The sequence below is a fragment of the Lithobates pipiens genome, unplaced genomic scaffold (assembly GCF_037356315.1).
Source record: "Lithobates pipiens isolate NorthernLeopardFrog02 unplaced genomic scaffold, aLitPip1_a1.2 Scaffold_8, whole genome shotgun sequence".
Lineage (NCBI taxonomy): Eukaryota > Metazoa > Chordata > Amphibia > Anura > Ranidae > Lithobates > Lithobates pipiens.
The window spans coordinates 145407438-145422686 of record NW_027507903.1 but is presented as its reverse complement, the minus strand read 5'-3'; the positions used below and the strand labels follow the sequence as shown (position 1 = coordinate 145422686).

Here is a 15249-nt window from a genome sequence, read left to right as displayed (position 1 = left end):
CAGGACCTTACCTTCACTAGTCAGGCTGTTAAAGTTAGCTGTCAAGAAGAAGGATGGCAAACTGACCTTTGAAGCAAAATATCCAGATGATCTTGGAAGGCTTATGGAGAGATTGACAGAAGCATGCAAGGATCCCAGGAGTAGCAAACCCAAGTTTGGTGCAATAAGAATCACCGCAATGCTCTCCATTTAGATCCTGCGGAGCACACAAGTAAAATGCTTCAAAGGAAAACTACAGGTTTGTTTGAACAGATCCTACTGAGACACCCGAGCATCCCTAGATCTGGAGACAAACCTCCTGGGTTTATAACTAAACCTAAAAGCCAGGAGGTTTACGTTCAGCATCCCCTACCAATGACAGAGATCTTGAAAACACCTCAGGGTGAGGAGACCATTCTCCAAAATCTAGATACTGATGACTGAGGAAGTCTGCCTACCAATTTTCAATGCCTGGGATGTGCACGGCAGCAAGAGCTGAAACCTGGAGTTCTGCCTAAGGCAAAGTCAAATCCACTTTTTGTTGATATAAACTACTGCCAAGGCATTTTGTGTCTGAATCCTTGTCAACTGGCATAACCAAATAGCCCTGAGTTACAAAATATCGATTGATCCCCTACGTTCCTCCAGAAACCAAGTCCCTTGTACCAAGAGGGTACCCTAGGACATCTTCCTAGTCTGTCGGGAGAAGCTTCCAAACCACTGAGGAAGGATTTTCCAGATTCCAGCATCAAACATGTAACCCGCTATGTCCTGGTTCTACTGGTTAGGAATAGGGAATGGGGGTCTGAATGTGGGAGAGCAGAGACTGGTGTTTGTCCAGAGGTAAAAAAAACATTGGCAAGACATTGTCTAAGATTAGCCCCAGATACACAAATTGTTGTGAGGGTCCCAGCTCTGATTTCTGAAGATTATGGACCCACTCAAATCTCTGTAGAGACTGCGCAGTCATTTGAACATTGGTTGACAGAGTTTGTGCGGATTGACCTCACAGAAGTAGGTCGTTCAAATATCCCACAATGGTAATGCCCTAATATTGGACCAGAGTGAGAAATGGGGCTTGCACACTGCTGAAGATCGGAGGTTCAGTAGACAGGTCAAAAGGGGCCACAAATTTGTGATGTGTGCCCACAACAAAATACAGGTAGTGTTTATGTGCCAGAATGAAAGGGATATGCGAGTATGCAACCTTGATGTCCACAGAGGCTAAATAATCTCTGGGGTGGAAGGAAGCAATGGCTTATCGGGTATATTCTATACAAAACATTTGAACCAGGCAAGGTTGATAATCTTTAGAGCCAGTTTAGGGCAGGTGACTACTAGCTGTGAGGACAGTAAACAGATTGTAATTAAAACCTTGGAACCACTTCCCTAAGAAACTATACTAATGATTTATTGGGAGAGAAACTGCTCCAGAGAAGTGTGGTAATCTTTGTGCAAACATTGGCAATATACAGTGGGTTGAAGACAAGAGCTTAAATTCTACTTTGTAGCACCCTAAAACAACCATTTAGACCCAGATTCCAGGCTTGGCCTAGGAAGCCTGAGATAAATGAAAGAGGCTCTATTTGTTACAGGAACAGAGGCTTTAGCCTCCGGTTTTTGTCCACTTTTTCTGAGGCAAATGGGTATGCTTTGGCAGATTGTATCCACCAGCCCATCAGCACAATAGCACAGGGCCATAGGTAGCAGATTCAAATGTTGACGGACGAAAAGGATCTGTCATTATAGAACCTTGATATCCAGATAGGACCTTGACCAGATTGCGAAAGTTTGGCAGATGGACAAGGTCACAACAGCAGGTTGCATGGCAGGGCCTGTAATAGAGAACAGAGAGCCTCCAATCATACATCCAGTGTCATCAAATTCTGGGATACCCTTGATAGGGATAGCAAAGGTCTTGTTAAGACAAGAAATGACAGTCCACAGCACACTTTGAGAAACACTCCTTATTAGCATAACATTGATGAAACCACTTGAGAGAAAAATTTTGCAGGCTGAGGCCATTTACACATGAAAGGCTGTAAAAGCAAGCGTATAGTGAAGGTTTTACTAAGTCAAAGCATTTTTAGAGAGTCCAGGCTGGCGACCTTTGGCAAAGTTGACAAAGGCTACTCTAACTCAAGACAAGACCTCAGAATCCATGAAATCACCATCCTCATCTCCCACATTAGAAGGAGAAAAATCAACTGCTATTAAAGCAAGAAACAGCATCTTGGGGGGAGGTAGATGGGGGCCCGCTTGTGGCCCCTTTGGGCTCAAAACTCCATTGAGGCCAAAAGCTGATTCAAATTAAGACACAGAAGCATAAAAGTTCTCCCTTGACAAATAGGACGAATGAGCCACCCCAGAAAGGTGCCCCTGAAGAATCAAGGGAATACTGGCATCTGTATGTGCTGGCAAGACCTCCAGGGCCACTACCCCTTTCTTCTGAACCTATGATCTGTCATCATATAGTTGTGAAGGAACTCCCCAAGGTGTTCTCACAATACACTGCAGGGCAGAAGGGGTAATGCTACCTGTGACCATCCCTGAACAGGGAGTCCATAAAAAAAAAAAAAAGTCCCAAAGGATCACTCAGTGAGGGCACCCAGGTAAGCTCTTTGTAAAAAAAAAAAAAAATGACATGAGATTCAAACAGAATGATCCTCTAAAACCACTCATATATGACTGTGTTAGAAGAGCAAAGAATTTAAAAGGGCAAGAGCCCTTACTGCACCTGTCTTCAATCTCGAGTGTCCACCAGGTAGATAGGCTGGATGTTAGGGAGAAGCCCTACGCATCAATCTTTACTTATTCAGCGGGCATACCCACGAGGGGTCTTTAGGGACTGGGTTCCACCCAACAGGCGGACCTCAGCCTGGACCTGTTAAAAACCTTGTGGCTAGATCAGCACATCCAGTGTCCAGAGGGCCACATTACATGCTGGTTCTGCATTTTCTTCCTGTCTGAGTTTTGGTACAGTACCCAGTGTAATGCGAAGATGTCACCTATCTGGATACTGCAAACGTGAGCCCAAGTGGCTCTCCAGTAGGGCTGCAACTAATGATTATTTTCATAATCGATTAGTTGGCCGATTGTTTCGATTAATCGGTTAACGTAAAAAAAAAGTAAGCCAAATTGACATTCATTTTCAACCACAGTGACGGGAAAATTTGTAACTAATAGAAAACTTCTTGGTCAAAGGAATTTTCAGACAGTGTATGTGGTTTTTGTTCAGAAATGAAGTGAAAATTTCAAACAAAATTCTTTCATTCAGCGAATGTACAAAGATTTTTCATCTGAATATTCTCACCTGAAAACTGATCTGTGTGGCCAGCATAAGGCTCGGTGCACACCTATGCAGTTTTTGCTTTTGAACTGTTTCTGCAGTGCGTTTTGCTGTACGGTTTGATTTTTGTGCATGTGATTTTACTGCAATTTGCGTTTTTTGCTTTTTTTTTTTTTTTTTTGGGCAGATTAAAAAAAAAAACAAATTGCTGCAAAAACGCATTACATTATTTTCTGCAGCTTCTCCATTGAAGTATATTGAACCAAAAAAGGTAAATTTTGCATTAAAAGTCCCTGACCCTTTCCAAATATGCAGCGGCTGAAAAAGGCACAGATATAAACGTGTCCCATAGGAAACCATGTAAATGAACTGTAGTGTGTTTCTGAAAAAAGCACCAATAAAAATATAGATGTGAACCAGGTCTAAGACGTTTAGTAACATAATGGGGTTAAAAAAACTAAAATTAGCCCTTTATAGTACGAAAATAATAATCACTACTGGAAGGGGTTAATTTTTTTTACTGAAGAACAGTGAATGTAATATTTACAGTACTGATTATATTTTTGTACTATAAAGGGCTCATTTTTGTTTTTTTTTACCCTATTATGTTCCTGGCTGATTACTCTATTATGAAAATAGTAATCGATTCTTTTCGTAATCGATTAGTTGTCGATTAATCGATTAGTTGTTTCAGCCCTACTCTCCAGCAACAGAAGAATCTCGATAGAAAAAGTGTATTGAAAAAAAAAAAAAAAAAAAAAAAAAAAAAAAAAAAAAAAAAGGTTGGCCTTTCTCAAAACAGAGACAAGATGTCCTTTCTCCTAAGAACTTTGGCAAAAAAATTGAGGCATGCTGCAATCGATAGGGTTATTTACTGGGTTGTCCTTACAGTTTTGCTTTGTCAGTATCCAATTCTCCTGAACACAGCAGCATAACCCAGTGGTTCAAAAAACTATTTTGTGGCCCGTAATATGAAAATATGCATAATAGGAAAATAAATATACATTAAAATGCTACATGGTCAAGCTTGTGTTCCTGGAAGTGTTGTGTTTTGTACTAGTATCTTTTATAAGTTTCTTTCTATTCAGGCAAAAAGAGATTTCAATTGGTTATTAGAGCATCACTATCATAAAAATGTGCATAAAGTTTATGTGCACATGCCATGAATTTGAAGCTATACATCTGCATGTTTTCATACCTTGGTTGATTTTCTTGAGTCACATTTTCCCCTCTTTGATAACCATTATCTGCCACTTGCGTAGTAGAGCGTTTTACTATGTGTTTTAGTTCTTGCTCCAGGCGTTCTTTTATGGCTTTCACGGTCTCTGGTATCTTTTTCAGCTTCGCCAGACCTTTGATGAGAATTCCCATAAACACAATGCTGTTCTCCTCAGGGTCAGAATCAGGATCTTCTTTAATCTCTTGAAGACTCAGCTCCTTCACTAGGAAAAATGAGTCAACCAACCAGTTAAATCGTCTCCACATAACTGACATTTTGACAACTAGTGGCGTTCAAAGCACTTGTTTTGCTGTGCAGACCTATGTACAGCTGGCTAGCATCATTATACTATAGCAAGACTCGCTAACCAGTAGTGCACCTGGGTAGGACTAGCCCATCAGCTATGTGGTAGCAGTGAATCTGCCATCTAACAGTAGACATTTCCTTTCTGATAACCAAGCCTTTGGCTACCTATTCAAAAATAGGTTTTACTGAAATATTTATTTATTTTTTATGGAGAGATTAGAAAAATTAACCAACTCCTGATAAAAAAAATAGTTATTCTTTTTCTCAAAGTTAATTACCCAGTAATTAAAGTGGTTCTAAAAGGCACATTTTGTTCCCCTTTAATTATAAACATTGCATACTTACCTGCTCTTTGCAATGGTATTAAACAGAGGTACCCCTTAACTGCTCTTCACTTTCGGCACTCTCTGCTCCTCCTCTACTGCGAGCATCCCCATAGCAAGCCAGTTGCCATATGGGCACTTGGGCAGGCGCTCCCAAAACCAGGATGCATGCGTCCATAAACACACACAGAGCGGATTGGCCCAGCTTTCTGCTCCCTGCTCCAGGATTTAATTGGCAGCAGCAGAAGCCAATGACTCTCCCTGCTGCCTCTGTGTCCTGTGAGAGCAGAGAGGGAAAGTGCTGCTGCACTGGATTGAGAAAAGACTCAGTTAAGTATCTATGGTGCGGGGGAGGCGACACAAGTAATGGGACATCTTTTTTAAATGAATGCAGGAAATGCGTGTTTTGACTGTAGAACCACTTTAAACATTTAACTAAAGAAGTATAGGATACATGGAACTTTAATGGCACCACGCTAGAGATAAAATTTGTTTAAAAAAAGATATTGTTATTGAAAACTTTTTTTAAAAGAGATGTATAGACATATTACATAGAAAGCATGCTTTTATTAGAACCACATATTATGGCTGGTGTCGCCAATGACCCTCAAATTATAATAATTTGAGGGTCATTGGTGACACCAGCCAAAATATTTGGATCTAATGAAAGTATAATATGCAATATGTCTATTCATATCTTTAAAAATAAGTTTTCAATAACAATATCTTTTTAAACAAAATGTATCTCTAGTGTGGTGCCATTAAAGTCTAATTCTCCCATTTACCCAATATGATATTAGGGACGATGCACAGTATATATGTTTGCAGTACCACTCTGTGCTGACATGGTTTTCTGAATAACTAAAAGAGTACACATAGTAATATACAACATTTATGAAATCAGCTCACCAGTATCTCAATCCAAACAAGGTGGCCAAAAGTAGACAACGTATTCTCTATAAACTATAAGCTTAAAAAAGGAAGGAGCTATAGACATAGTAAAAATAAATGTTGTGCTCTGAAGGATTAATTGCCTTGGGAAGACGCTTGAGAGAAACTTGACAAATAGAATGACATTGTGCAGGTCCCAATTTCCACTTACAAAAATTGCTTTTGCAATTAGGATTCTTGTTAGTATTTGAACAAGAGTAAATTATCAATCAAAATACTAATAAAGTGGTATTAAACCCAAAAGCAAACATTTATTATACTGCAGTGTACCAATTCTTAGCTGTGACAGTTGCATTGGGTTTTTTTCCTACCTTTACTATTGCTTCTGGCCAGTAAGTCTGTTTTTCAACAGAAAAAAGCTCTCCTGCAAATGTATCAGTTAAGAGTGTTGAGACAAACCCTTTAACACTTACAGGGGTGCTTACAATCGTCAGATTTTATTCACGTAAAACCTTTATCCGAAAAGAAAAAGCAACTGTTTGCTGTAACTGCTTGTGTAACAGCAGTGTGAGCTGGAGTTTGGCCTCAACTGGTTAATGTATTTAAATCTGTTAGAATATCAAACACTCCCCTCCCCCACCAGAGAATAACAATGCTGCTGTCTTCTGTGCCCCTGTGCTCCTTCATGCAGAATGAGGGGCACGCTAATATAGGAGGTTTGTTACTGCCCAGATCACCAAGTGAAAACAAAGGGGGGAAAAAAAGCCTAAAAAAAAAAGAAAAGTAATGCAGCCACCATATCTAAATGATTAGCGAGCTACATTATACTTGGTATTACATTTTTGTTTTTGGGTTTAATACCATTCTAAATCAAATCTATACCTGTAAGGAAACAAATAAACTTTTAAATAATGTAGGCAGGGAGGGGGGAAGGGAGGGAAGGAAGGGAGGGAAGGGAAGGGAAGGGAAGGGAGGGAAGGGGACACATGAACGACTTGTACCAAATGGGCCATACACCACAGTATGAGTGTACAGGGATTCTCTAAGTAGGTCAGACTTGTGTAGAGGTTTTCCTACTGTCTCCATGTCTGGCAGTTCATTAACTTGCGGTGTTCTGGTGAACAAGTAAATTCAGTTCAACAGAACCGTGTCTTACAGAAACGATCTTCCTTGTGTTTTGCAAAGGCCATAACTTCCTACTTCAGTTTGATTTTGTTAACCTGAACCAAAGGCTAATTGGAGGTGCCACAGGTTGTTTCCAGTAAATAGGAATATATGATTTAGCTGTGTTGAGCAAGTGTGCCAGTAAAGGTTTATAAAGTTTCAATTACATCAGTGTCAAATGAGGTCGGAAAGCAGCAATGCAGTCTTTCGTACCAGTGCCAGATCAGAAAACGTGGAGCATTCCTCTTCCCGATATCTCCAGCACAAAGAGGAGCTTTGTGGGAATAGTTTGTGAAGAGTTTTGGAAATTCTTTACCACCTAGAAAGGATCTTGTATGTTGTTCTCCTGGGTTTTACAGGAAATGGACAATCCCTGTCTCGTTGCTGAGCTGTTATGTGGTGTTTAAAATTTCTTCCCATTTTACCAGGCATTTTGGTGAAGGTAAATCATTCCAGTGGGTTAGTATGCGGTAGGATTGTGATAGGTCCTGTGGAATCGACCCAAGGGACAGGAAGAGTTTTTCCAACTCTATAAGAACGTAGAGACACATAAAACTTTAACCTATTTGTGTGATAAAAAATGTTACAATGCTTTCCATAAAGGCAGATAGGATTCAAACAGGTCTGGATTTCTGATAAGGGACAGAACTGTCTTTCTGGGTGGAAATGGTGTAGTCAAAAAATTCCCGTCTGGAGAGTAGAGTGAAACAACCCCTCATTTAGTCCTGGTTGGAATTAGAGAATGGTTCTTATAACTGCTATAGACCAGTAACCGATTTCTCGATTCATTTAACCTTAAAAAGTGGCTGTAAACCTCAGACATGAACAAAGCATATTCCTGCATACTGTGTATTTGTCTCAATCCAGAGCAGATTCATTTCTGTCAGCTGCCTCGTTCCTCTGCTATCTGTAGGAGTCACTTCAGATGAGTTTTCCTGACACAAGGAAAAAAATAGTGACAGGGGAGAGCACAACCTGTGATTGACAGCCTTAACTCTGTACCTGTGTGCTGTGTGAAGGGAGGTGTGTCCCTTGCCTCCAATCAGCTCTCCTCATTGATGTAACTTTAGCTCTCTGCCCCCTGCTTTTTAGAGAGGAGAGATCCTGTATTAATTCTGCAATTTGAATGGATGTAGGGGAAAGACAGCTGAAGTTGCACAGGTACAACTTAAGTAGGAAGATTTGTTTCATCTCTATGTATCACCTGAGGCCAGTCACTTAACTGGGTATATGTAAGAGTTTACAACCACTTTCATGTATTAGCAGACATATGTCCATTGCGTTCCCTTTTGTGTGTAGTAAAAGTTCCAATGCTAAAGCATCATTCAGCAATTTTTCTAATTTTCATAAACAGAAGAAAGCTTAAAACCGGTGTTCCACCCAAAATGTTTGCACCAACCCACCTCCACTGCAACAATTGGCACTTTCTGGGGGGGGGGGTGGGGGGGGGAGCAGGTACCTGGTTCTGACAGGTACCCACTCCAATGTCCGAGTAGGATCACTAACTGGAAATCTACGACATTTCCAGCCACTCCTCCTTCCCTTCGATTACCCCCACACACGGTGGGATCATTCAGAAAGCGCAATGCCACTCACACATGCACAGTAGGAAACAGGCTGTGAAGCCTGAAAGCCGCTGTGGCCGAGCATTTAAAGTGCATATAGACCACTCTGAATAAGGGGTCTTTCCCTTATTATATTACCTTATATACGGTAATCTTACATCTTGCTTTCACTGTGGTGACTGGCTCATTGGTGATATTGGATGAAGAGAGATTTGTTAAAAACTTCTTGAAGAGGGCTGATCACTTAAAATTAATTCACTGTAGAATATTCTGAATGGTTTATTTCTTTATCTTGACTAGTAATATTTTTGGGCACTTTTTAGTTAGTTTGTTTTTTTATAGCGCAATCAGTCATATAAAAAAAAATAAAAAATAAACCTGCATATTACACCAACTATACTCAACGACTCTGACTGACAATGACACTAAGTGAATGTAAGATTTGCTGACCATTATGGATGACCATCATTTCTGATAAATGAGTAGCATCATGCTGAACATTATTGCCAACTTAAATACATACCAGATGAGCAGCCAGGAGTGCCAAACTGAGAGCTATCAAGAAATCTGGGTGGAGTTGACAAGTTTGTGACATCAAGAAGAGGAGCTGCAGAATCTTTTGCAGTAGAGCTGCAAAAAAATAAATAAAAAAAAATGTTTACAAATTGTGTTTTTTCTATATTGCATGAGAACAGTTAGCTTGAAATAGAAAAGTTTTGGAGTGCTTACAAGGGGTCTACCTGCTTGAGAAATTAGATTTTTACAGGTCTTCAAATGGCTCAGCAGCTAAACTCAGACATGCCAGTTTCTGTCTAGGATCTAGCTGTAAGTGATTCCATAGCTAACTTTATTCATTGTAATATCCCTGATAAATTGCACAATCTACCTTTCATACCAGCATCCAAAGCTGTGTCTCATCATTTCATTCAGCCAGGTGACAACACGGCAGCAGCTCTGCATAATACACAATTCTCAGCCTGATAATAGCACAGGGTTACATATGCTATGAGTACAGGTCAGCCCCATGCTTATCACATGTCCTGACCATGTCAAGCCCTGCCTAATTCCAACCAGCACTGCATTATCCTGCCCAGATCACCCCACTACACCAAGCACCAAAATGAATGCTGAGATATGGAATTGGAGCAGTAACATTCAGGGCTTCTAGATACCACAAGGAAGCAGCGGATAACCCGGCTCAAAACACCCTTTGCAATTGGGCCTGAGAAGCCTACATCTGAACTTAAAGATTATATTTTTCAGTAATTATGGAGGGAAGCATGATTTGGGGCATCAGCTCTTTAAATGCTGTTGAGAGGTTGCAAAGTGGAAGACAATAGCCTTTAGTTATACCTTAAGATAAATTTAGCAAACCTGCAATTTGCAGGATTTTATCAGCAGTCAACCGATTTCATGTTACCTGCGATTTCTCTTTATACTATTATTATTATTATTATACAGGATTTATATAGCGCCAACAGCTTGCGCAGTACTTTACAACATGAGGGCAGACAGTACACTTACAATACAAATCAATACAGGAGGGACTAGAGGGCCCTGCTCGTTAGAGCTTACAAGGTTACATATTCATATACTACATATTTTAAGTACTGCTACACCTCCAGCTATAAGATTTAATGTAAAAATATTGATACAAACCCAATTCCAAAAATGTTGTGACACTGTGCAAAATTTACATAAAATAGAATACAATGATTTGCAAATCTCATTAACCCATATTTTATTAAATAATAGAAATTAGAAAACATACATGATTAAGTTGAGAAAATTTACTATTTTATGAAAAAAAAAAAAGTTAATTTTGAAATTTATGCCAGCAACACATCTCAAAAAAGTCTGGACAGACAAATATTAGGGTGGAGTGAGTCTGTCCCACATGGGTCATTATTACAAAGTGGTTCACATAGCTTGAGTATTACACTGGTTTCAGAATTCTTCTCCTTACGTCCTCAGGCAAACTCTATATATTTTAGTGTTTTAGCAACTCTTAGGATATGGTACCGCTCACTTAACATTCCTTTTTTATGTTCTTATACAAGTCCACTAACGCCACTCAGAGGCGATCGCAACCCCCCCCCCCCCCCCCCCCACCCCACCAGGGTTATGATCAAAGCCTCCTCCCTCTTTTGCCATTTCTAAAATCCATTCCTTAAGGACTGATGTTACTGATTCAACTGGCCTGAAACCTTGACACAACTGAATGAATTTTCCCCGTCAATCAAGTAGGTGGCTATTGTATTTTCAACTTTGTAACGTCTATATTTCATTAAAAACAAGAGGTGATCTTCATGGTCCCCTTACCGTTTTTGAATCTCTCTGTACACATACTGTTCCCCATCTCTATAATTTTCTTCTAATGGAGATATTTTCTGACAAACCTTCTTACTTTGTGGAATGAGAAAGGGAGCTGGGAGTTATTTTTGAAGAGGAAGAAGTTGGTAAATCCTGTATATGGACCCATAAATATTCTGTTGCGAGTAAAATACAGGAACGTAATTACAAAGTCATTACGAGATGGTATCGCTGTCCTTGGAAAATACACAAAATATTTCCAAACACATCAGACCAATGTTGGTAATGTCCGTCTCATGTGGGCACCACGCAACATATAGTGGTGCAAAAAAGTATTTTGTCACCCACCAATTTTACAAGTTCTCCCACTTAAAAAAGATGAGAGAGGCCTATAATTGTTATCATAGGTATACCTCAAGTATGAGAGACAAAATGTGACAAATCCAGAAAATCACATTATCTGATTTTTTAAAGAATTTAATTTGCAAATTATGGTGGAAAATAAGTATTTGGTCACCTACAAACAAGATTTCTCACAGACCTGTATCTTCTTCAAGAGGCTCCTCTGTCGTCCACTCATTACCTGTATTAATGGCACCTGTTTGAACTTGTTATCAGTATAAAAAACACCTGTCCACAACCTAAAACAGTCACACTCCAAACTCCACTATGGTGAAGACCAAAGAGCTGTCGAAGGACACCAGAAACAAAATTGTAGACCTGCACCAGGCTGGGAAGACTGAATCTGCAATAGGCAAGCAGCTTGGTGTGAAGAAATAAACTGTGGGAACATTAGAAAATGGAAGACATAGAAGACCACCGATAATCTCCCTCGATCTGGGGCTCTGTGCGAGATCTCACTCCGTGGGGTCAAAATGATCACAAGAACAGTGAACAAAAATCCCAGAACCACACGGGGGGACCTAGTGAAGGACCTGCAGAGAGCTGTGACCAACATAACAAAGGCTACCATCAGTAACACACTACTCCGCCAGGGGCTCAGATTCTGCAGTGCCAGACATGTCCCCCTGCTTAAGCCAGTACATGTCCAGGCCCATCTGAAGTTTGCTAGAGAGCATTTGGATGATCCCAAAGAAGATTGGGAGAATGTCATATGGTCAGATGAAACCAAAGTAGAACTGTTTGGTAGAAACACAACTCTTCGTGTTTGGAGAAGAGAGAATGCGAAGTTGCAACCAAAGAACACCATACCTACTGTGAAGCATGGGGATGGCAACATCCTGCTTTGTGGGCTGTTTCTCTGCAAAGGGAACAGGATGACTGATCCGTGTACATGAAAGAATGAATGAGGCCATGTATCGTGAGATTTTGAGTGCAAACCTCCTCCCATCAGCAAGGGCATTGAAGATGAAACGTGGCTGGGTCTTACAGCATGACAATGATCCCAAACACACCGCCCGGACAACAAAGGAGTGGCTTCATAAGAAGCATTTCAAGGTCCTGGAGTGGCCTAGCCAGTCTCCAGATCTCAACCCCATATAAAACCTTTGGAGGGAGTTGAAAGTCCGTGTTGCCCACCGACAGCCCCAAAACATCACTGCTCTAGAGGAGATCTGCATGGAGGAATGGGCCAAAATACCAACAGTGTGTGACAACCTTGTGAAGACTTACAGAAACATTTGACCTCTGTCATTGCCAACAAAGGATATATAACAAAAGTATTGAGATGAACTTTTGATAATCACAAAGTATTTATTTTCTACCAAAATGTGCATATAAATTCTTTAAAAAAAAAAATCAGACATTTGATTGTCTGGATTTGTTTCCACATTTTGTCTCTTATAGTTGAGGTATACCTATGGATGACAATTATAGGCCTCTCTCATCTTTTTAAGAGGGATAACTTGCACAATTGGTGGCTGACTAAATACTTTCTTGCCCCACTGTATGGTGGAGTTGCCCTGCTTTGCACCCATTTTGTGACAATGTTTTTAAAATATATAGTGCTTTGCCCAAGAGACAGTGCCACAAACTCCGTAAATAGAACAATTATCTATGTTCCCAAATCTGTCTCAAGAGTTAAGAAGGGGATCTTTATTTTTATTTTTATTTTTTAGTGGCTGCCAGGGTGATAATTCTGAGATATTTGAAATCCCAGCACACTCCAATAATAGAATGGATAACCGAATTAAAAGAGCTTATGAAAATGGAAAAACTATTGGCGCAGCTACACTACCGATATTCTCATTTCCAGGATGTATGGTTCCCCTGGATATCTTTTATGAAAACCCTGACTTTGCAGCCTTACTATCCTAAAATTTCCCCACCTGACTTTAAAAAAAACATATTCCTTTATATATTAATCGGATATCTTGTCAACAGGCCCATGTAATGTCATTTTTCATCTTTGTCTTTCTCTAAATTTAATCATGGTCTTTAGTTCTGAATTCTTAATGTGCACTTTTTGCCATAAATATTTCTCCTATTTTGTAGACGCTATAACTTTTGAACAAACCAAATGCTTATTGCCAATTTTTTTTTTACCAAAAATATGTTACAGAACACATATCGGCCTAAATTGAGGGAAAAAAAATGTTTTTTTATATATTTTTGGGGATATTATAGCAAAAAGTTAAAAATAATGCTTTTTTTCAAAATTGGTGATCTTTTTTTGTTTATAGCACAAAAAATAAAAAATAAAACAGAGGTGATCCAATATCACCAAAAGAAAGCTCTATTTGTGAGAGAAAAAAAAGGAATGTCAATTTTGTTTGGGAGCCACGTCGCATGACCACGCAATTGTCAGTTAAAGCGACGCAGTGCCGAATTGCAAAAAGTGGTCTAGTCTTTGGCCAGCCAAATGGTCCGGGGGGCTTAAGTGGTTAAGCTGACATTTTTCTTCTTTAAAAAGTAAATTTAATACACAAAATATATAAATATAATGCAGCTGTTCTACCTGCCAATGGATTGGTATTACTGTCCATCCCATCCTGAGATTTAAACAGCTCTGCCACAAAGCATAATCATGTCTGTCTGAGCAGAAGACCTGATTTTTCTCTACTGCACTGAAAGTGTATGTAAACTCCAATAAATTTCGAGTGTTTGTGCCCTTATGGTCTTGTTAAATAGACCATTAAAAACATTCAGTTATATCTGTTAGACAAATGCAAAAAATAGCTGTTTACCCAACCAGAATTTTGTAAAAGCTCATCATTTTCTACGAGGTTTTCCTCTGTGGACAGCTATCAATTAGCATTGTTTCCAGCTTTCTCCATTGACTACAAAACACCTCCCCTTATATTATGGAAAGCAAACATCATTCCTGACAACACTGCTCCCCCTACATACAATACAGCTGTCACCCTAGGACAGGAAGTGTGCCCCTGGCAGGATCAAGAAAAGTGTTAAAAGAAAACAAAATTCAGCTACCAAATCTAAGGAAAGGTAAGCTGTAATACATTTAAATTTAGTTCCAGGGTTTAGAAATGCTTTAAATTTTTTAATTGGTAGAAACTCAAATTTTACCTTACAGTACCTTTTACCTACAAATAAGCCTATGATCAGGCTTACCTTTTAGTTCTGTGAATATCTCCTTAAGGCTGCTTTCACACTGGGGCGGTATTCAGGCGTTACAGCGCTAAAAATAGCGCCTGTGTAACGCCTGAAAAAAAACGGCCCCTTTAACTCCAGTGTGAAAGCCGGAGGGCTTTCACACTGGAGCGATGCGCTGGCAGGACGGTGAAAAAAGTCCTGCTAGCCGCATCTTTGCAGCGGTGAAGGAGCGGTGTATTCACCGCTCCTATACCGCTCCTACCCATTGAAATCAATGGGACACCGCGGCAATACCGCCGGCAAAGCGCCGCTGCAGCGGCGCTTTGCGGGCGGGTTTAACCCCTTTTCGGCCGCTAGCGGGGGTTAAAACCACCCCGCTAGCGCCCGCACACCGCCGCTAAAACGACGGTAAAGCTTTACCGCCGACGCTGCTCCCGCCCCAGTGTGAAAGCAGCCTTACTTGCACTGTCTAGGAGATATTCAGAGTGAATGTAGCCGGTGAGGTACAGTCCCAGACCTTCAGAGCCTGGGCCATAAACTGTGGCTCCCGCTCTCATGCATGGGGGAGTGACATCATCATGCCCCCAGCCACTCAAGTAGCCAGATGCCGCAAACCCAGAAGGAAGATGGGGGAGGTGGAAGCCCTATCAGTGGTGGCAGCACGCAGCTGGAGGGCTTGGTTTTTAG

General features: G+C 40.3%; 1 protein-coding gene across 1 annotated transcript in view; it reads right to left on the bottom strand.

The window, feature by feature from the left end:
• Positions 1-15249, bottom strand: part of EXOC4 (exocyst complex component 4) — a 716245-nt gene that overhangs the window by 595893 nt on the left and 105103 nt on the right. Inside the window, exons 5-6 of the mRNA XM_077471880.1 lie at positions 9260-9366; positions 4467-4710 (exon numbers count right to left, since the gene is read on the bottom strand). Coding sequence (XP_077328006.1) covers positions 4467-4710; positions 9260-9366 — 351 coding nt within the window. The remainder of the gene's footprint in view (positions 1-4466; positions 4711-9259; positions 9367-15249) is intronic.